The sequence below is a fragment of the Acromyrmex echinatior genome, chromosome 1 (assembly GCF_024713525.1).
Source record: "Acromyrmex echinatior isolate Ae372 chromosome 1, ASM2471352v2, whole genome shotgun sequence".
In the NCBI taxonomy this organism is placed as follows: domain Eukaryota; kingdom Metazoa; phylum Arthropoda; class Insecta; order Hymenoptera; family Formicidae; genus Acromyrmex; species Acromyrmex echinatior.
The window spans coordinates 10,663,153-10,688,059 of NC_141852.1; the positions used below are offsets into that span (position 1 = coordinate 10,663,153).

Below are 24,907 nucleotides of genomic sequence, written 5' to 3' on the forward strand. Positions count from 1 at the left end.
AGTTTTTTTTTCTGCAAGGTAACAAAATTCTCTATTTTTTTTACTTACCACAGGCTTGATGAATACTTCATATTTCAGGAAGTCTTGACTAAAATAGAACCTCCTTTCGTATTGGGAAGCGAACATTTCCAATTCCCTATGAACAGCGAGAATATCTTCGTGGTCTTCTAAAGTACGCTCTGCAACAGAATAATTCATTCTATTTATGACAAATATATTACTCTGCTAATATCAACACAGTAATACATTCAGTGACTTTTTAATATTATATCGAATAATATTTGAGTATTCCTAAATCTGTTTTAAAAAAATAGGGAAAAGAATATTTTTCATATCTGTTATGTTATAAATAATAATAAACAGTTTAATATTTCACAAGTTTCTAGTTTGAAAATATTTATTCCTTTTTATAGCAAAATTAATTTTAAAACTTCTAAATAAGTTCTATAAAAAGGGTTTATAGCTACAGTGCAGATCTTGTTATGCAATTAATTGGTAAAATGATTCCATGGAAAACACATTAGACTAGAATAGCCTGACATTTTGCTCGGATCTCTAAACAAACATTCCATACGGAGACACAGCCGCGAGTCGCGTCTCTGACCTGCACCAAGCTCCTGGAGGTTTCGCCCGCTATTGATTCTCGGTTGCATTATAGAGCTCTGTGCCGTCTTTACGGCCTCTCCAACCCCTTTCCTCTCTTCTCCCTTTATCCCTCATCATGCACACGTTATTTCCGATCTCGTTTCGAGTCAATGTCATAGAGAAAATTTAGACGACTGAGGTTTTTTCGTCGTGTTAGAGGCATTGACTCATTTTGAAGCTTCTTCTCAGCTTGATATGCCTCGAACTTTTAACGAATTATCCGTCTTTTACGAGCGCGCTGATATTTTTGTAAATAAATTATTTGTTATCGAATTCTTGAATAGCTCTCGAGTGTATCGCACGCAATAATCACAAAAATATGAAAATATCCGCTGCTGATTCTCGACATTTCCCTATTCAAACATACCTGTCTCCATCTACGTTATCAATAAACGGGATAACAATTCGGATATCGAATTAAACGTTTAATTCTGTAAATTCCATCCATTATGTTTGGGTATACGTTCATCACATTTGTGATGAATTGCGCATGCATTCCAATAATATAAATATAAAATTATACATGTATACATATATATACTATAATCAAAATGTATAGAATATTCATATTTCTCTAAAAAAAAAAAAAAAAATTAATGAAAAACTAATGATTCCACGAAAACATTCTATCGCGAGTAATCGTTACAATTGTAGACTTTACAAGTATAATTATATGGGGATGACACATTGCTATTCGCACGTGAGTACGAAGCATAGAATATACTTATTGATTGATTGTTAACTACATTTCCAAAAGAATACATAGGCATTTGAAATAATCGCGACAGAAATATCACATAAATATTACGATATTATTTTTCGTTATGTTTATATTATTACATACCGATTCCCAGTTTCGGCCACGTTTCGATTATCGACCAGGCTGCGCCGATTGTGTTCCTTTTGACTTTAAGCAACTCGCACAGGTCGATCGTTCGTAGATTCTTCTCCACGACCACGGTTGTGAAAGAGTGATCGTTGTTATAAAACCGCAATTCTTCCTAATTAAATGAACATTGGAAAGACATTAAATAAACAATTGAAATGAATATTGGATACAATTAATTAATCAAATTAAATTAATTCGCAGTCTTTCTCTCTTATAAACCTCTTTTAATTTATCTATTGCATCGTAAATGAATTATAAATATTTTGTTTTATATAATTTATATTTTGTTTTGTAATTAAATAAATTTACATAAATGAATAAATCAATGATAAATTTTTGTTTTATAAAAATATGAGAAAAATTTGTATTGTACTTTAATTATTTCGTCGTACTTATGAATTTCTATTATATTTATTTTTCAACATAATACATAGATTCCACTTACATAAATTAAACACAATATAAAAATGCACTACTTTATACTCATTTCTTCGATTATTTTTTTCAACTACGCATCACATATTTGTCATAACAACGACAAAATTATCAACATTTTTTAGTTATTCGTAAACAACGGAAACATAAAGAAAAAAGTGAAATATACTTTAAAATACTACATACTTTTATTCCCCTCTATAATCAGTTATTACATGAAAATTACATTTCGAAATTAATATTAGAAAATTTTAGTAATTTAAAATATTTCAACTTATTTCCTGAAAAACTTAATTTTTTTTAGCGTCATTTTTTTTGTGTCATTGTGTAGTAAATGAGTAACGTTTAATCGAGAAATAATAAGACAGACAGCGCAATATTTAAAGCGCAAGATAATACATACCTGTCTTTCACTGTCGATCAAATCCTGGTCACTTCTTCGACTCCTTCGCATCGTGCTGTTGAGTTCGAAGATCGTGAGATTGGAACCAAGTCGCTCATAGCTTGCGGCTCGGTTACTCGGCAGCGTTGAGCTGCCGTCGATGCAGGAGCACATCTTCGGGAGCCAATCTGTAAGGGCCCAAAGAGATACTAGAGAGAGATTGGTACGGCGTGTCGTGATTAACAAATAAAAGGGAAAAGAGCTACACGACTTAAAAAATCGTAAAGAATGTCAATCCGTTAAAAACGCTAAATCTACTATATAAATATACTGGCAAAGAGGCGTAAGAGCGAGCCCGCTGTACTAAAGATCTATTTTACAACTTGGGCTTCACAGGATCTACATAGTCGGGATGGAGCCACTACTTATCGATGAGTGAACGTGGCCCCCTCTCGTTTCAAGAGACACAAAGGAAAAAAAAAAGTAGTGTTCAAACATTAAGGACAAAATGTAACGTCGTGCTGTGAAATCGCAGCAGTTCTCGGGCGAATTTTTCGAATAGCAATAACTGTACGTTGGAATATCGAGGCGCAGGGATATAAGGTGGATAAGTGACTATACATGTGTGCTGCGACATTGAAGACACGTTGTGCGTAGTGCGTGAGTCGCGTTTTATCTGCGAGCCGTTGCAACGCGGATATTTACACCTCGCGGAGGTCGCGCGCAATTGCTTCGTCGCTGCGCGCCGCCTTCTCTCTCTCTTTTTCTTTAGAATGACTATGATATATCAAATACGAGTCGTAGTAGAATCGTACAAGAGTCGTTATCGCTAATCCAACGAATTGCTGTACGCAGACACCTTTACAGGCCATGCGGGTCAAATTTCTAATATAAATTGTTGGGCGGTCGAGTGATTTCAAGCAGGAAATACCGACACATTATTGAGATAAAACAATCCTATTTCTGATTTACTCTACTATTTAGGATTCACGTTATCATACGAATTTACATAAATTGATTAATGTTAAAAAAGATTTGAAATTATTGTTATATATAAATAAATTCCATTTGAATATCATTAATTCTTCCATTATATTAAAATTTTATATTTGAAGATAAAGCAAAAGGAATATATTTTTATAAATAAATAAATAGAACTTTCATTAAAAATATTGTTTCAATAAAAATATTTTTAACAAAATATGTTTAAATAATAATTTTATTAATTCTTATAACTAAAATGAAAATTCTATAAGTAAAAATCGACGTATAATGAAATAAAAATATAGTGTACTTGATGTGTAAGAACAAATGGATCATTTGGATATTTATATATCATTAATTATATATCAGTAATTTTTTATAAAACTTTCTACTAGAAATTAATTTAATTTGTATAAAACTGATACAAACATACATGAGAAAAATATTATAAAAATTATAAATTTTATATTTCATAATATTTATTCAATGATTTTATAATTAACGATATATTCACTTAAAATTAAAGATTAAAAGACTGTCAAAGACTGTCGATTAATACTTTTTCTTATAATTTTTCTTCATAATATTTTGTAGAATCTCTACTTCACAAATTTATTCTTGCCTTCTTCCAATCGTTCGTTCAATACACGTTTGCAATCGAAGAACTTTCTCCGGTTAGCTCAAATGCGCAAAAGTCATCGCCATGTCACAAAGATACCTTGAAGAGATGAATAGCGCCTTAATAATCATTCTTCTGTCCTATATCCGCGTCGTGACGACGCAACAGCAACAAGAATTCACGTGTATAATATACATACAGTGAGAGCAAAAAGTATTCGTACAAGGAAATTTTTTATAAAAAAAGTCTTATTTGTTAAAAATAAACATTAATTAGCAATTTTATACAATAAACATATTCGGATCTAACATAAACAAACGAGTTTCGCATGTATTCCTGATTCTAGAAACTAAATTTCTCGACTGTACTTTTTGAGCATTCAAACAATAGAATTTTTCGTTTTTGCTTATTTTTCAAATGATGTATTTTCTATAATTAATACACATCTTTTTGGTATATATAGTTTTAAGAACCATACAGTCTATTCTTCATGAATAAATTGTTAATTACGTAGCAAGAAATAAATGTCAATTAAACGTCGAATCGACATCGAATTGGTTGAAATCATCGAATCGATTCAACATTAATTTGATGACTCATTTCTCGTTGAATAATATTTACTTTTTAAAAAGGTTTTAATGAAGTTTTTTTAAAAAAATATTTTCTCTGCATGAAACTTTTTGCACCCACTGTATATGCCAGCGTCGATACTCGACACGTCCATCGAATTCGCCGCGAATTAATGATTATTTCCACGAAGGATCAATAACAGATACAACAAGACGAAGGAAGAAGCAACAACAAATCTATAAACTAATCTTGTAAGACAAAACTAAAAAATTTCTCGCTTGTTCCATTTGATTAATAAGATTTTTTTCTTAAATTTTTTCGTGAATTAACATTTTAATTATAAAGTAATTTATATTTTAAGAAATTATAAATAAATTATTTTAATACAAATGAACAAACTATAAATAAATTATGAGAAAATATACAAAATATTTCATGAAATAATTTTATGAAGTTTTAAATGGAATAATTTTCTCATCAAATTATTAATACGAAGCCAGAAGTTTATCGGGCACCATATTGTATAAACTCGGAGGAAAATCGACTGTAATTGCAAATTATGAATTTCGCTAAGACTGCTCAAAATCCCGATGACGTTTCACTGTATTATCATGAGATGATAAGAAATGTAAAATGCCTGCAGACTATTTCGAGATTCCTAAATTATCGCTGATAATAGTGGAAAATTACTAATTCACTCGTATTGCAGCTATGTCTGCACTTCCATTTTAAAGAATCCCGACTTTTAACAAATCAATGTTTCCGTTCAAATAAATAAATACGCAGAAAGCGAATCTCTCATAAAACATGTCACTTGACTAATTAATTCCTATTAATATTGTACATTTAAATTTTTCAAACAAATTTATTTGTTTGATCTAAATAAACTTTTATTACAATACTTTTGAGGCTTCCACGAGAATTTTTTATACAAAAATTATGCGTTCTACGGATTGTATCCAAATCCATTATTAAAATGCCAACGTTACATAAACATTGCAGTTCACTTCATGAGGGCAAAGATCAGTCTGAGCTACTCCTGCGAGGAGTCCCTCCTTATATATATATATATCAACGTTGTTTAAAAATAGAAAGGGGAGAGGGGGAAAGTAGAATGGAAGTAGCAGAAAAGGATGTATTTTCGATGACAGGGAAAACGATCTTTATTCTACTCTTATGTTATAGTCATTAACTCTCTTTAGATTATTGAGATATTTTTGTATCTCTATAGCCTCTCTGTATTTTCTTGGAAAGTATAATAATAGTAGTGGCGTAATTGTTTTATTAAATAGTATTTAATGTCCTTTCTCAATGTTGTGTTCTGATAATGTTAACTGTGTGATATGTTTTAATCTGACGTCACGCTGATGTTCTTTCATCCGTAGATTAACCATTCTCCCGTCGTCTTTCCAATGTAAACTTGTTCGCAAGAGCAAATATTTCATATTATACTTTTATGGAATTGAGAGAGTCTTTGGTCTTTAGGATTTCTCCTTAAAATTTATCCTATCTTTTTAAGGGGTTTAAACTTTAAATTCTAAGGGGTTTAATTAATATCGATCACAGCAAGTGAATAGCAGATAACTAACATCCTTTCCAAAGTCAAGCTTCCTCATCCCAATATCACTAGACAAGAGAAATTTTCCCTCTAATTTTAAGAACTGAGTAAGAATACAAAAATTCGTATCATTGTGCTTTCAATCGATAAAGATGATACAGCAGTCATGAACACATCAGGTTACATAAAAAAAGATCCTAGTGAAAAGAAATAATATTCTCAGCTCAGTAAGAACACTAAAATTCACACTCATCCTCAAATCAAGGACCTGGATCAAATCGAAATCGGAACCGAAATCGAACCGTACCCAAATTTTGTAAAATTTATAGTACCGAAACCGTAACAGAACTGGTAAAATTTTATGATTTTTTCGGTTCTTTTTTCAGTTCTTAATTTTTTAATTATCCTTGTTCTTAATCTTTGTTTTGCCCATTTTTTCGTCCAAATCGCCAATATTCAAACCAGTTATTATTAACCATTACTATCGCCAGCTCTCTTAACAACCGGAATGTATAAATACCTTCAATACATCATATGATATAAGAAATCTGGTGGGATCTCTTTCTCTCTCTTTCGCGAGACATATTTATATAATGTAAACTTTTTTTAAGATACTAGCATTTCTTTTATTTAGATCTTTCTCACCATGTTGCAAGAATTTATTCTAAGACATGAAATTCAAGAATATGTGACTCCACGTGATAAGTGAGATCTATCCATAAGAATCAAATAAATTTTAAGAAAGGACTGAGAGAAATATGCTTAATGGTCTGTCTAAAATACACAAACCTAATATTTTTCTCAGATTAATTGTCAGTGCTGTAAACTTTTCAACATTAGAGCTCTAGATGTACCAAAGTAACTCAAGCCGAGTACAATTTTTCTATTGGCTGTTTCGATCGCTATTTCTGACTTGATAGTTTATCATACAATAAGCGTTTAGGAATTAAAGGCAAACATGGCGGATTTCTGCGCTACTCTGGTACATATAGAACTCTATATATAATCCATCCATCCTGCTTTCAAAAAATTTCTTCATTAAAAAAATCCGTAGAAAAATCCGAATTACAATTCAATTTCATATAAAAAAATCGAAAAAATTCGATTACATCCTGCAGACATGCTTAGGTGTCACGATACGCAGAATCCTTTTTCACACAAGTCCTCCAATTAAAGACATACTAGACATAATCAACAGAAATAGAAGCCTCTCATACGAAGTTTCCTTTCAATCCTTTAATATAGCACTGCTTAATAGCCATATACATATTTCTTCTATAATAATCAATTCTATAAATAAACTTCAGCAATTCTTCTATTTCTTCTATAACTGCTAACATCCTCATGGAAAACTTCCGAAGAAAAGTCTTCCGAAAAAACATCTAAGAGAACACAAATCTAGTTGCCATTATGTAGATAATACATTCGTGATTTAGAGACACAGCAAATTTGAATTCCATAAATTCCTTATTTTCCTCAACAAGTAACATCTCAATTCGCTTCACTATAGATGTAAAGGAAGAGGCTTCCATTTTTAATTGTTCTTATTACTAAAAAAACTGACAGTACCTTAGATCATCATGTGTAAAAAACTTACACACACAAAAGATAATAAATCCTATTATACAAGCAAAAAAGTATCTTTTTCATCCTTTTGGATGTTAAAGAAATAATAGATCAGATAGATAGGATACTAAATAAGCACAGCATCCGAACTTTCTTTAAACCACCTAAAAAGATAGGACAAATTTTGAGAAATTCTAAAGACCAAAAACTTCTCATTCAATTTCACAAGGATGTATAAAATATGCTTTCTCTTGCAAAAAAGTATATATTGGAGTGACCGGGTGAATGGTTAATCTGCGGATGAAAAAATATCAATGTTTTGTTAGATTAAAACACGTCGCACAGTCAGTATTATTAGAACATAACATTGAGATAAGACGCCAAATACTGTTTAATAAAACATAGTATAAGGTAATGGCTACAATAATCACATTATACTTTCGAAAAAAAATTCAGAGGCTATAAAGATATAAAAATATCCCAATAATCTAAACAGAATTAATAATAGTTATAATGTAAGTAAAATATGGAAGATCATTCTCGAGGTTATCGAAAATTGATCGACCCTTGCCCCTCCTATCACTACTCTTCTTTCCTCTCTCTCCCACTTTTATCTTTAAACAGTATATATAAAGGGAATTCCTCGGAAGAGCAGCTCAGTATCAAGCTCTTTTTTGCCTTGATAAAATAAACTGCAATGTTCATGAAACATTGGCATTCTATTAATAAATTTGGACATGGAGATAACTCACGAAATGCATTTGGTTTCATTTTATAACATTATTTCTGATATTTATGTAAAGTCATAATTTCAGAAATATTTATTTTCGAAACCAATACTTGAAGCTAACAATCAAATTGCAATTTCAATGAGTGCAACTTAATAGTCAAAGAAATAATTTTAAAAAATAATTTCATATCATATATTTTGCAAATGCACAATCGCAAAAGGAATCTCTGTTGTGGGATTCGAAAACGTTGAGAGTAAGCCCAATCAGTGGAAGATAACACCGAGGGCATGCTCTCGAATTAGCGTACTACGTTGACCGTTTATTGCGGCAATTAATTAACCCGCAATCGCTCGGTATGCGGTACACTCGGTATACATAAATGCGCAAAGCGCATAATGTCGAGCGCCGCCATTGCAGCTGCTCTATACATTTCCGGATAACATAAATAAATATGTGTAACATCTGCTACTAATCTAATGACAAATAAAAATGAAATAATAACTATTAAAATATTTATTTATTTTTCTTTTTTATTTATTGTGTTTTTCGATTTGTTTTAATTTTTGATTTCTTGATTTAATTCATAATAATAAATTTATGTAGAATAAATTCTCGTTTTTTAAGCAATACAAACAATAACTACTAAACAATGAAAACTATTATTAAAAGCGAAGAATCTCGCTCTTTTTATAAGAAAACATTATTCTTTTCCTAATTCCAATATGCACGTATAAAAATCATCGTGAAATTATAATAGCATAAGAAAATTTTTCATTTTCGTCTAATATATGTATTTCCAGTTCTATCCTGAATATTTTGTTGAACTCTAATAGTCTCATTAATATTTAACAATAAAATAAAAAATATGTTACAAATATCTGAAATAGATAAATGTTTTTACAAGTTCAAGTAATTATTTTTAACCCTCAAACCGATAAAATAAAAAAAATACAAAATTTCCAACAATTTTTCGAACGTTTGAAAGTATTCTAAAATTCCGCGAATAAAAATTTTTGTCGATAATCTGATATTTTCTCAAGAGTTCTGTTTCACAAATTAAAATTCATTAATTCTAATTGAAATAAAAAAGTTATAAATTTCGTAAAATAAAAACGTGAAGTAATCATTCCACATTTTTACATGCCTGTTGTTTACGTTTAACTTTTTGTGAAATGGTACCAAAAAAAACACGAAAATACTTTTGGAGAAGAGCCAGAACTGTATCAAAATTCTAAAAATCTGCCAAGAAATCATGTAAAGCGTTCGTATGTAATTTGTGCATCATATAATGACGCAGTTCGCAAGTTTCACAATCGCAACCTTGGCCTACTCGCGTCTCTACTGACATACTATATTATCCCATTCTGTTGTCATTTTGTTGCTTCTTGCAACAATCAGCCGGTCGTTGCATATCCATATCCGCAACCGCAACCTCGAATTTTGAGAAACGGACATAAAGTACAGAAAACATTAATTATACTCGCGCAATGCATTCTTATTGTACATTCTACAGTACATTTGTTTTATGGATTTCTTTTATAGATTTCTTGATATCCAAAACATTTATAAGTAATTAAATAAGTGAAATTAATGTAATATGTATTTCAAATAACAATATGTTTGATCAAACTGTTTTTAATTATTCCCAAAAATCACTAATTATAAACTTGATAAAATTTCTCGATATGTAAACTATTTTAGAATTTCAATTTGCATTGACGCACAAACATTTTTATGTTATGACGCGTATTCAAATATCTCGCGTGTGTTCTTAGCACTCGAGACACTCTAACGCGTGTCTCTTGATGAACTGTCTTCTGATGGAAATATCGAAGCAAACATTTTTTGTTACATCTTTTAAGTCTTATCAAACTGAAACTTTGTCAGTAAAACTTATTTATGCGGATGTAAATAACAAGAATTATTTACTCTTGATATTTTCTTTGAGTCTCGATTGTCATATTTCCAAATGTTCGTGCAACAAACAACGGGGATTCCTAATCATCGTTATCAGTCACAGCAATAACGCATTACCTCGTGGATATCGCAAAGATGCTTCAGATATTTCAGTATTCCGCTTATAACGTTTCTCTCAACCACATTCATAAGCTGCAAGCCGTGGTATGCGGGCATCTACCTGTCACGATGACGAAACCAGGTCGTTCCATAAGCACAAGCCGGAACGTGCGCAGTCGCGAGAAAAATAATCGGCAATAATGGAGAGAAACTTGTCTCTCGTGTCTATCTCGTTCATTTATTGTTCATTGCGGGATTTGGTTTATTTACAAAAGACTTTAACGATCGAAGGGGGAACCGATAAGTGCATTGGAAAGACAAAACTGTTGATCGCCGTGACATTATACCGAGACGATAAACGAGAATGTAAACCGTTCTTATCTTTATAGAAGAATTCATGAAAATGCATGAGGACAATAAGACGTATTATCATGGAAGAAAATGAAAATGTCAATACAATGCATACGAGAAACGATCGTTATCGTATATCTGTCGTCATATATTTGCTGCAAAAATAATTCTTTTTTACGTTTTCTTTATGTGTTTTCACACAATAATAATTTTCATATGTCGCAAACAGTGGACGACAATCGTACGATAAACTAAAGCATTCTAGTTGCCTAGATATTCGCGATCATAATCTGTAAACCGGATATACCTACATTAATATAAAATTTAAATGAGAAACTCGAATGTATCAAGAGAGTCCAAATTCTAATGTCCATCTCGCCGTTATAGCGGCAAATATTTCGGAAGAGAGGAGACGGCCTATGCAAGGTAGATCGATAAGAACCAAGGCAAGCCGACTAGGTCGAGCTCGAACGTGTTTTGGTGGCCGTCCTGATTCGCGTTCTCTGCACACACACGGCCCATGTAAAATTTTCAGCATTCCCGCTTCTTTCGACGTGGAACAGCAAGAAACTGCACGACTACGAACCGTAAACATCCGATTGTAGGAACAAATATCCACGACAAACATTGTGCCAAACACCTAATATTTAATGTTTATCCAATATTCAATATTTTCAATGTTCAATTCGAGCAAAGATGCATTTTAGAACGACGTAATTACGAGAATCGTTAGAAATTTGATCATTAATGTATCATTTGAGAAATATTATTCAATAATGTATTACAAAGTTAGCGTGCCATGAATAATCCACTTTCTAATATCCTCACATAAAAACACATGGAATTGACATGAAATATGTAATCTGTACTCGAAACATTTCTCATGTACTATAGACAAAAAAAAAGGAAACTTTTGAAAGTTTCACAAGATGTTTCATTCTTTGCAGCATTGATTTCTTTCATAATATTGGAATTGAATACTGACCGTAAAAATACAAATTACAATTCATGCAAAAGATACAATTTTAAAAAGATCATAGCATTTTAAAACTTTTGAAAATCTCTGTAAATACATATAAAAATTACTTTATTTATTAGTTTATAATTAGTAAAGATAAGTACAGTTTAATAAATACAGAAATCCAAAAATTAAAATACTTTTAGTTTAATAATAAATTAAGAAATATCGAGAAATTCTTTTAAAAAAATTCTCTAGTTGTTATTGAATCTCTCCGTGAGAAACAAATTGTAGTATGCTAGTATGTTAAATTTCTAGAAGAGAACGATAATCTCGAGGAAAGAGCGGAATTGCAAGACAAACTTAGGTTCCGCAAGACTGAACTGTTGCTTTTTCGCGACGGAATATTATAAAGATATCCGGTACTATAACTTAGCCATGCGTCTCGCGGGCTCGTATAAATAAAAGGCGATAGTTCGGTCCGAGAGGTGTAATCACGAGCCATAACTCGATATCATTGCCAACCGATCGCAGGCTGCAATATCTTCTTTCTCTCTTGTTCTATTACAATATGATATATCGCTGCGCTGCGTCAATCTTTGTAAGTGCGTGCCTCGCATCAATTCGTATCATTCGTTACTTCGCTCATTTGACCCACTGACATTGCTCATTAAACTCATCATCCCATTAATATTGCTCGACAGAGAAAAAAAAAGAACCGTAAGTATACGAATACCTTGCCGACATCCAACGTTTCGACTTTTGCGTTTCGCAATGAGAAAGTACTACAAGCAACAGCTGTCTTCGTATCAAGACATTGACAGATTATTGATCGTTCGGAACCTTCGAGGATGAAGATTTAAGGAGAGAAGCTTCAGTCGATCAAAAATTACATCAGCATCACGTAGTAGTCTGATAATCGAGTAAGGGATTTACGAGGCAGAGTCAATTTAATCCCAGGAATACGACGGGCTTTTACAATCATTTAAAAAAAAAAACAGAGTCGTCGACCGATACTCTTCTGGCAACGAACAAGGACGACTGGCCGTACGCCAAGACCACTGTCCGTCTCGAAAAAAAGAAGCGATCCGTTTAGACTACGATGGTCTTCATCTTCCTCGTTTTACGAACCGTGCATTGTCGACTTCCGGTGACAAGTCGGTCCACGAGATACTCACTCGAAGATTCTGCACAAATTACGTTTTCGAGCGTTTCAAGTACCCCGAAGCCTTGCCCGCCGAAAAATAAATCTTACCATTCGCCAAAATGGATTTCATTATATGTATATTGTGGGCCTCCCTCCCTCGATTTGTAGCCAAAATGATGCGATTTGGCAGATGAAACAATAACAACTTTACAAGGAGCTGAGCAATCGCTCATCACTTTGTTCTTCACCGCGATTTATCGACCTTCTGTCTTATAAATCGACAAACGAGTTTCACGTTCCTCAAGGACGTATTACGTGAAAACTTCGATCGCGCATTATTCCTAGTTATATTAATGAACTAGAAAGCCAGTTCGTGGTGAGATTCATAAATATTCGCAGACGTAATTTTCTTTCGTTGAAATTAACGTCATAAGTAGTCAGAAAAAAATTTTAAGAGACAAACAAGTGAAAGATCGCTTTATTCGAAACGAAAACGAATTCTAGAAAAGTTCCACATTTCTCTCTTTACATAAAATATCTTTATGTATATAAATTGCTAATTTTATATAAGCTTTATATATCAAAATTTTTTCTACTAAACTCAGAATATATCAATAATAAATATAATTTCCATCAGTAATAATTAAATTATTTCACTTGATCTTTAATAATCATGAAAATTTTTAAAATTAATTTTTTATATATATATTTCGCAAATTCTAATTCAAAGATTCAAAAGAAAATAACATAAATCGTTTATTTAAAAAAACAACTAGATGTTACTCTAAGAATTGAATGATAATATCTACAAAACCTAAAGTTCCAAATGCGAGGAACGACTTTAAAATCGCGGTTTATAAAACTTTAAAAGTTCACGCAGTTAATCCTAGTCGGAGACTCAACTTAAATAATTGCAAAATTTCGCGTGACGATATCTCAAATTTGAGGGGACACAAACATAAAATATTGCAAACATAAAAATCGATTCCTATTTAATTTAATTATTAAATAAATATTTAAACGCTATATGATCGGAGATTCCATCGTTGCGAAAGTCAGCTCAAGGACCACCATGAAATATATCAAGGAGCTCTTTACGCAACGATCCATCTATCCTGTCTTTCATCCTCCACCTTTTTCGAAACCAAAATCCAAGGTCCACGCGATGCTACCCGAACCGAAAATATATGGTGTGCAAAAAGAATCATGATCGTGTGACGCCAACAAAATCTCGGGGTCGCAATCAAATGTCGATTCCCACGCGAAAATTATAAAAATAAATACTCGCAAAACAACACATTATATTTAGTTATACATAGATATGAAATCATGATTATTCGATTCGTTTTATTTTCATTATATTTTCATTTAAGAAAATATATTCGTGTAATGTATTTACGGAAATATAATTTATATTCATGTAATTGTATAATACATTTACAAAAATCGTATAAAAATAAAAGATACAAATCGATAGTAGAAGTAAAAATAATCAAATGGATTAAAGATTAAATATCTTCGTTCTAGTTTCAAAAAATAAGAGAGATTCGATGTGGTAATAGATTGATGAATGAATTACGCCACATTATTTTGAAATATCAAGTATGGAAAAATGTTTATAAGATCAAAGAGTATTAAATTTATTAACGGCATTAAATTGTAAATATATGTGTAAGTGTACACTTTAGATTATGACGATAAAAATACATTTGTATCGTTACAACTCAAATCCATTACCTTGTATTTTCGAATCTTCGATATTAGCTCTAGTTTAGATGATAATTTGATTTCACAGATATATACATACTTAACAAAATAACCAATGAATCTGTTTCTCTTCAACGAGATGCCAAACTGACATTATTAAAGCAATCGATGTATTGACCATTTCCTAAAATATCGCAAAAAATTTTCTTGAAAAAACATTTTTTTCGAAACATCGTGGTCCACCTGTGCCAGCAATTCTTACAGTGGTACCTCGATACTCCGAATTTGAAATACAAAAAAATCTACGAACGAATATAGGTCTCACAAAGTCGAAAGCCTTTTATTTATGAGCCCAGATTTTGATGACTCTACAATCGAAAAATATATTATAAAATAACGTAAAATAAAAACATTCAATAAAATTAATATAATCCCATATTATTGAGTCTATATATTCGCGTGAATTTATGATATAATATATAAAATTTATTAAATTTATTGATTTCAATCTTAATGAATTATTTTCCAATTATATAATCCTCTGTTTTAATTTTCAGGACAATTTTTCTTCGTTTACTAAGAGCAAAATTGTAATTAAAGTTGTTCTACGTGGATTTTTCTCTAATAATTTGTACATATAATAATTTCTACACTCAAAAGAAATAGAAGTATATAGCATACATAAACAAAAATATCTGCAAAAAATATCCTCTGCAATATATCATTAAGATCAAAAGAAAAAAATAAATGTCATCAAAATCTGGGGATGTATACAAACACCTCGTAAAAAATAAAGCGAGAGAGAGATACGTAATATGAAGCGTCGCGATTTCTCGCTGGATGTTCACAATTGTCGACGCCCACGGACGGCAAGCACCATTGTTTGTTGGTGAGTCTAACAAGATCGCATATCTACGCATTTCAGTTTGCACGTAGGAGATACTTTTTCCATAGGTCGCGTCGCCCACTCAGAAGAATGTGCGATAAATAGAAGCACAGCGCTAATTGAGATTGAAAACACGACGATAAAAAATTAAGTTATTCTCTCAAAGGTGGCATATCTCGTGACAACAATGTTTGTCTTTTTTATTGCTAAGCATTTTTTTACACGACCCTCGATAATCATCCGAATATAGCAACGGTAATGAATATTATTTTCTTTCTCTTTCTCGAGAAAGGCAATCAGATAACGCACGACCGGGTGGGTCAGAAATTATCACGCCATGTGGTGAGTAAGGACAAGAGATGGTTGGATACTCACGATGTTGCGTGGGATAATTGTTGTTGTTGTTGTTGGACAGGAGCCGTTGGTAATCCATGTTGCGTCAGACGACGATGATACTCCGCGGCAAAAACGTCGCCTCGTTGCGATTTTCGTTTCACGCACAAGAATTCGCACACCACACAGTTCTCACACGGTTAACACCCCCCACGTTCGGTATACATCAACGACGAAGTCCGCGGAACAAGAACGTTCTTCACCGTGCCAAGTGTGACGTGATATTACAAATTTTTGTCATCCACGTCGTTTCACGAAGGGCGCCAATACGTTTATAGGCATTCTCGGTGTTTCACGTTTTATTGACAAAAATCAAAGGCCACGATCTTGGCTTTCGAGGAATTTTCAGAACGAACTGCGCAGACGTCCGATGCTGAATGGATTCGAAATCTAAATCGTGAGATTGAAGAGACGAAATAAGACACGGCATTCCAAGATTTTTCTTATATTTGAGATAGATTAGATAATAGCGTTGATTCACTGTATCGCAAAGGTCATAGATTAGATGATAATATTTTATAAAGATTTTACGTTCTAACAGTTAAATTTAAATCCAGGGGAGTTGAAGAAATCGAGAACAGGATAGATCTTTCAGAGATGAAAAAAATCTGTAAGTCGCAAACGATACCTCCTGCGTCGCAAATAACGCGAGACTTAATTCTTTTATCGATTAAACTGTCCGATAAACTGTGTGCAATACACGTGGCTTCCGAGTAACACACAGAGAAAAAGTAACGAGAAACCGAAGCGGGAGAAACCGAAAATGTTGATTTTGTAATTATATTAAAAAAATAATCTCACAAGGAAACAATAAGAATCTTATTAGATCGTACCTATGAGAACACAGCCAATAAGAAATAGGAATTAAAGATTCATGACGATCGAAGCTGGATTTTTTATTTTTAAATAATTCAATATAAATTATATATTAGGTCATCTAAAAAGTATCCGCGGTACTTTGTCACTAGATATATGACCATCAACACACATCTAGTGACAAAAAACCGCGGATACTTTTTAGATGACCCAATATATTTACATGTTTACTATATATGTATACCATATTTGTAATCATTTTGGAAAGATTTATATTACAAAACTGACAACAGAAAACTAACTTACCAATCGAAAGATTACGTTTGAAGTAGGTGTTCTAAATGATCAAATCTTGAAATTCTCTATGGATTCTATATCCGACTTAAACCGGAATATATTGGCTATTTTAACTTAGACATCAAAAAATTTCAAAAACAATGCATTTAAAAAAAAATGTTTCAAATAAAAGTTATAAGGTTTGAAAAAAAACATCAGATGAACTGCTTGTATTAAGACTCAGATTTTTTCTTATTGAGCTCAAAGTGAGCCCTGAATCCAAAATCTAAGTAACTCATCTGATAGCCTTCTTCAAACTCTACAACTTTTACTTAAAACATTTTTTTAATGCGTTGTTTTCAAGACACTTTGATATCTAAATTAAAATTATGGCTAACATATTCCAGTCCAATTAGGGCATAGAATCTATAGGATTCTGAGATTTGATCATCTAGAATAACTATTTCAAATATGGTCTTTCGACTAATAATGTTAATTTCTTGGTATCACTTTTGCAATATAGATATCTCTTATCGGTCAGGGTCGTCTGGTGATTATTAAAGACCAATCAAATTATATCCAATGATCAATATAAAGCATTGAATAAAATTTTCATGAAGCAACCAAAACTATTAAATTGTCAGGATGGTTGAAAGAGACTCGAAATGACGAACTCACTTCAATCGAAATAAAATACAAGGCCACCCGTGCTGTGTTTGATTATCTCCCTACTTTTTTTTCTCGAGGAGTCTCGTACACTCTTGTGTTCTGAGAACGAGGGTTCGTTCCAATCGCTTGAATAAGCGTACAGTTTTTGCCAGCTTCGTCAACTTGATTCGAGCGAGTCGCGTTTCATGACGACGCCTTCGATCTTTGTGAGATTGCGAATTATTAATCCTACGCCGATAATGTTGAACTTTTCTTTTTAAGGCACAGTCAATTTTTTTATTATGAGTTCTGGTATATAAATTTAAATCTGTAAAAAAATAAATAAAATACAATCCAACTTTTAAGATAATAAAAAAGAAAATCTTTTACAAGTATGTGATTTTTTTTCGAATTAGAGTAAAAAAGAATTTTTCCATTTTATTTTCCATATTATTTATAAATTGCTTTCCATGCGATTTTTATAAAAATTAATACTAAAGTTCAAAGATTCAGATTGAGCGAGTGAAGGTGAAAATTTTACTTTGCCGACGGAGAACTAATTAATAATTATAATTTATAGATTTAACACGAAAATTAAATAAAAACACACGAAGGATATTTTCCATTTAGTGACACAAGTCGACACAAACATCATTCTATCTTTCTTAACATTCTGTGAATAACAGACAGAATAATATCTACATTGATTTATTCCACCAAATGAAAAGCATTCAAAGTGTCAAGTTAACTGTTATGTTGTTTAAGGAAAACAATTAAAATTACATTTATTCATGTACATAGTTAAATACATTGCCAAGGATTTTCCATAAATAATACAATTTGTTCATGTTGCTTGAAAAGATATGTTCACGTTGCTTGAAATGCTCAAAAATTTTTGCACTTAACGAGATAAATATATATTCCGATAAAAAATACAAAGTGAAGATCTGCATTGTTCGATATCAAAAGAGCAAAGGCAATCCAATCTTTAAAGTTAAATAACATATTTACCTTTCTTGTGTGTCAAAATGTAAATCAAACCATTTCTGTGATTAGTTTCGAAGTAAACAACGTTCATATTAACGAATGCACTTAGTATATAATTAATTAAATTAAAATGTTTAACTTTGTTGTTTTAGTTAAATTAATGACATAAGTAGACGTAAATTTATAGAAATGATTAAAAATAACTCAAATTAGGTATAACATTAACATTGTGAATTTAAAATATGAGAGCAAAACAAAAAGTGCAAGTAATGCGAACAGGAACTGTATTCTCGAAAAATATAGCACATGAAAAGATACTAAAAAATACTACAGTATATGTTATATATATAATACCATAGATTTCTCCAATATTTCGTATGAGATTTTCTTCGAGAATAACCTTTTGTTTGTTTTTCATGTGTTTTTACGCTTAAGAAAAAGAATTTAAAAAATTGAGGAGAACGTGAATCTAAAATTCGCGTGGTTCGATAAAAAAAGATCTTGTTAATATATAATGGAACACGAATGCTACAGCTTTTTCAGCCATATCATCGTTATAAGATCATCAGCCGTACTATTATATTTAAAAAAATACATATACTCTTTTTAAAATCGTAAAATTTCTGGTTATTAATTAAACTTTTACATAGGTAAATAGTATAAAATTTATATTAATAAGAACTGTTAGCAAAAATTATGTTCTAGAAATTTTATTTTGTCAAATATCTAATTTAACGCAAATTAAAATTATCCCTTCTGCTTCCGTCCCCGGATCATTTTTTATAAATTTATATTATTTTAATATTACCAAAAATTTCTTTTTAATTAACATTCCAATGTCTAATAAGAGAATTTTTATGGAAACTACAAATTTAGTTTTATACAAAGGCAATATTAGCCCAAGCAGAAAAACAAAGTCACAATAACATCAAAATGACGTCAAAATGAGTTTTTTTTACTAATCAGATATAGATAATCTTACCGCTCTTTAAACGCGTCATTATTTCCATCATTATTTTGGGTGCGAATTCGGAAAAATGCTACGTCACACGAAACATACGCAGAGATATCATGCGGGTGAGAACGCACGCGTGTGAATTAAAGCCAGCACGAAATCATCGACTCCCACGCCATGACACGCAGCACATAAAGGAGGGCGCATTCTTGAACGTGTGAATCCGTATCTAAAAATCACACGCACGATTGACGACATTCCCGGTCACTCACTGCGTACGACCTATGAAAAGTGAAGATAACTGCGTCATACGCAGGCCGCCTGCGTCGCACAATTTCTAGCGTCGAGTATAACGGCTTTAACTATATATACGCGTGGTATACCTATGGTGCCCATACACACACTTTGATTCTGTTCGCATTGCTTGCACTTTTTGCGCTCAACACATCTTCGCTTTCTCTCTTTTCAATATATAATTCAAATATATTCTCTCTTATTTTAAGTCCAAAAATTTTAAGGGATTTTAATACAAACAAATCTCTTTATTATATAAAGGACATAAAGGATAACAGTCCTTTATTTCAAGTAATTATTCTTTAAATTAAATTTTTTCTTTTTTTAGAACAATTTTATATAGTTTATTTGTACAATTAATTTTAATAATTATATTAATAATTATATAATTCTGTTCTAGGATTGTATTTCAAAACTGAAAATTAAATTCGACACACAATTTGCAAGATTAGTGTTATGTAGTATATAAATTTACACCGAATTATTTAAATACTGAAAGATCCAGATCGTTTAGGGCCTTCTTTTCCTATCTGTTTTTTTTTTATTTTAATAATACTACGGGAAATTCCTTTTCAATTAGCATTCCAATGACTAATGCATTAATGAGCAAATTTTTACAGAAACTATTGACAAATTTAGTTTTATGCAAGGGCAATTATTTTCCTAAACAGAACAATAAAGTCACAATAACATCAAAATGACGTCAAAATGAATCGCAATTGATTAGAAAGTTCATAAGAAAATTTCAAATATTAATGTATAGACTTCTGATAGTCACGAACTTTTTCAAAATATTTAGGAATAAAGTCTAACATTTTCAAGTTTATTCTTTATTTTCTCTAAAATATAGTCACCGTATATATAGATTAAGGTGACTAATCATGCCAAATTAGAAAGAACAGTCCCAAATTTCGTCTCAAATTAAAGACATAATTAAGAAGTATCCCCATTTTAAATGTGAAAACAATAAATAAAATAATGCAGGTGAAAATAATAAGTACGAAATAATACGTAAGAATAATAAATATATTATAAAATTATTTTCAATTAACGAATAAAGAATTTTAAGATTTTTTATATCAAAACCTAGATATATTATTCGTAAAATACGTTCAGTAGAAAAGTACAATTGAAAAAATAAACATATGATCTCGCAAGACGTAACTTGATGTAATTTTTTTGTTGTGATTTTATGTGATGTGATTTTATGTGATACATTAAATGTTATTATTTACAAATATAATATAATATTGTTCATGTGTTTTATTATTAGCAATTATAAAAAATGTTTATCTATTAAAATTTAATTACGACAATTAATATTACATTTTTTGTGAAATGACCCACCTTATTTCCTTTCTTAAGGAGTTGGTCACCTTACTCTTGATATATCCTATCTCGTCGAGATAAAATTTGACTTTTTGCCTCCCACTACGTGGAAACGAAAGAGACAACAGAGGGAAAGGTCGCGTTAAAATAAACTCCGAACTCGATCTCTAATGTCAACGGTTCAACGGTCTGCGTCATTTCAATTCCGGAGTGGCGCGTGTCGAGTTAATCGATAGCCAATTACGGGATAAAATTGGAGTGGAACGTTCAATTTCACAATATCGAAAGTCGCAAAAATCTCTAATCGATTAATGCGAGGGACATGACACGCCGTGTCATGTTCTCGTAAGATTGCGCAATGTTGGTGGTGTCCCAACGAGATGTCGGGTCGGGGGATCGTACGCTCTACTACGCGTTACTACGTAGTTGGTAGAAGAGAAGACTCACGAGCTCCCTGCAGTGGTCATTGCACCGACGTTGTTTACGACTCAGTCAGAACTCACCGTATGCATGTAGACGTGCCTATGACGAGAAATCGCATGAATCAGAATTGCTCGAACGGAATAGTGCGAGAATTAAATTGCGCAAGAACAAACTGTCGTTTGTTCGTTCTACCTGTTTCCCCCCCTTCTCTCTCTCTCTCTCTCTCTCTTCGCGTATTCCGAATTCAAACGGCGCGAGATAGCAAGCGTACGCGACAAACTTCACGTCGCGCGCGCAGGCTCGCCGCACGAACGTCTCTCGGTCTCGAATCTCCCCCGAGGCGTTTGATCGCGTTCGTCGCGTTCCAGGAAACGAAGGTTCTACCTCTCCTTCGGCGCCTGTATCCAATCGAGAGCCCCAAGTCGCGTCCGACCTTGCCTTGACGTGAGAACGCGATGCCACACGTGGCTCCGTGCACGTAGCGTCACGCACTTTGCGCTATTCGCCTACACTTACACAATCACACACGCACACGTTTTCACAGCCGTGACACCACGCGCGCTCACGTGTAATTCCGACGTGACGTATAGGATTTTCGGGGGATTATCACACTCGCACGTGCATCGATCAAGCCGTGACACTACGCGCGCGCGATGCTTATTCCCACGCAAATCACACTGTCGCTAAATAAGAACGAGTCACAACGAGAACGAACATGACGCGACGGCGCGCCGGGTCAACTAACCCTTATGATTTTTCGTACCGTGGTGTAACGCGACGCGGCGCTGCGGCGACGATTGCCGAAAACTGCCGAGTTGCCGAGGACCTGCGGGCTGCGGGGCAGACCGGCCCGCCGTTGCTCCTACGCTTCAAGCGGCAATTTCAGCCAGCTTCAGCCGAGTCCCGTCTCCCGGCGAACTTCGCGTCTTCGTTCGCGCCAGACTGCCAAAATCCGATCGCGGTCAGTTTTCCACGTAGTAGTAAATTGGTCCGTCCAACGGTTTCCCTTCACCGCGCCTCACCCTTCTACCGCCCTTCGAATTTTTGGAATGTAAGGTAAGCACGGATGGACAGCAAGCACGCGGACGCCGAACGTAAACACGGGAGAGCGAAGCGTAACGAAGTGCGCCGCGCACACCCGCTTCACTTCGCAAACGGCCGGAATGCAGCCCCGCGTCTTTTCGCGTCGAGTCCGTTTCCACGAACGTTGCCTCTCTCGGAGGAAAACGTCACAACGGTCGCGCGACGCGCGTCTATAAAAACGCGAACGGACTCGATGGACGGTCAACGGCGTCACTCTCTGGCTCGGGACTCCCAGCCACGGAGCATCGGCGGGATGGGTAAACGTAACCGTGCCGTTCTCGCGTAGCGTCCCGCGTAGTACTACGGAGTACGAAGAGGGACGATTCCCGCCGCGTACGGCCTCCCTCACTTATACACGCTCGCGCAGTCCCACCATATGTACGCCATATGTACGCCGCGCGCTCCGTCCTTATCTGTCCCACTGTCTCTCCCTCGCGCTCTCCCCCTCTTTCGCTCGCGGTGGCCATATACACACACACACACACACACGTGCGCCACGGAGGCTCCCGCTACCATCTCCCCTTCCCGGAATCACCTCACTGGCATTCGTCGCGCGACTTGCGAGCTCTCTCCTACCTTCGTCCTTTCGTCTCCAGGGATGAAATTACGACGCACGACCGTGTCGCTGGTAAGGAAATGATCTTTCTTTTTTCTCGAAAACAAAAACTAGTTCCTAGGTTGTGACGCGTCACTTTTAAGAATCGTATGACGCAACTCTTGTATGATTTGAATATGTTTGATTATCCAATTCAACACTGTCCACGATTTGGAATTGCAAACAACGATCTAACGCATTGGTATTCATTGTACTGATTATACCTATTGTCTTCTTTTTTTTTTAATGAAATATCGATCACACATCAAGATACTAGGGCCACTGGGAGCTTCTTACGATTTTTAAGATTAAGTGAGAATTTCAGGAGTATTCAAATTCATCAAGTATTGATCAAGTTATAAATTTGCTAGTAAATTCGCTCGCTTTAACCTTTGTAAGTTCCACCTCGCTTTAAGAACCGTTAATAAGTTTCCAGAATTACAAATCTTGGATAGCACTGATCTAACTGAAGTCTGTGTCACAATACGCATTGAAGACTGAAATTGCGAATTAGAGATTAGAATTTGACCAATCAGATAATTTTAATTTTAACGCATTTCATTCTGATTGTTTGAATTTTCATTTCACAATCCTGAATCTTCAATATGGATTTAACAAACATCAACCGTATAATTCCGAATTCACCTAAAATCTAAAACTTATTGAAAAGTTCAAAGATACGCGAATCTATAGAACAATTGGTTTGCTATAGAGTACGAAAACTTAATTATAGTGTAGAGTACTTTTTGTTAAGTTTTATGATAATATCAAGTCTTGAACGTATTAATTATATGACACTTCAGTGTTATCGAGGTTATAGCTAAACTATAAGTTTTCTTGCTACACTACACTGTTAAATTTATAATGTTAAATTGTACCTAATTCGAGTTATTTTTATCATTTCTATAGGTCGCTACTATTCTCACTCAGTATATCGTTAATTTAACTAAAACAGTAGAGTTAAACGATTTAACTCAAGAAAATGCATTAAAGACTCAAATTTAGTTTATTGTTTTCTAAGTGCATACGTCAATATAGACATTGTTGTTTATTTTAAAACTAACCACAGAAATAGATTGATTTACATTTTGACATAGAAGTCAAAAATAACATATTACTTAATTCAAGAGATTGAGTTACTATTGCTTCTTTGATATCTAACAGTGCAGACTGCATTAAAACTTTTCTTTCTCGCTTTCACCAAACTTCAAATATGCATCTAGTGCATTTTTAGTACGAATGTAAATATACTAGTTTAGCTACAAACACAAATAAATTTTCAAAATGTCTCGCTTGCCGGATGCTGGATAAAAAATGGTGCAGCTCTTTCTATTCACTTCACGATATTATATTTCACTCGCATCTTTTGAAATATGCTGCATATACAATATTTGTCTGCATTTTGTTAAGAAATTTTATTTTGTATCTATTATCTAGAATATCTAAAAAAAAAATAGATTTACACGTGATGTCACTCTCCGATAGATCGACGTTTTTTTAGAGAAAAAAATGATGAACAATAATTTTTGAATAAGTCACTTTCTCACTAATACTATGTGGAAAGAGAAATTCATCTTGATAAAAATTAAATTAACGTTATTGCGGAAGTTTCAATCGTCATTCACTCGCGAGATATCCTGCGTTTCGTGGAAGACTATCACTGT

At 33.2% G+C, this 24,907-nt stretch overlaps 1 protein-coding gene across 1 annotated transcript in view; it reads right to left on the bottom strand.

Moving 5' to 3' along the window:
- Window positions 1-24,907, bottom strand: part of LOC105145995 (growth factor receptor-bound protein 14) — a 322,967-nt gene that overhangs the window by 212,430 nt on the left and 85,630 nt on the right. Inside the window, exons 4-6 of the mRNA XM_087416651.1 lie at window positions 2,373-2,539; window positions 1,490-1,646; window positions 49-179 (exon numbers count right to left, since the gene is read on the bottom strand). Coding sequence (XP_087272777.1) covers window positions 49-179; window positions 1,490-1,646; window positions 2,373-2,539 — 455 coding nt within the window. The remainder of the gene's footprint in view (window positions 1-48; window positions 180-1,489; window positions 1,647-2,372; window positions 2,540-24,907) is intronic.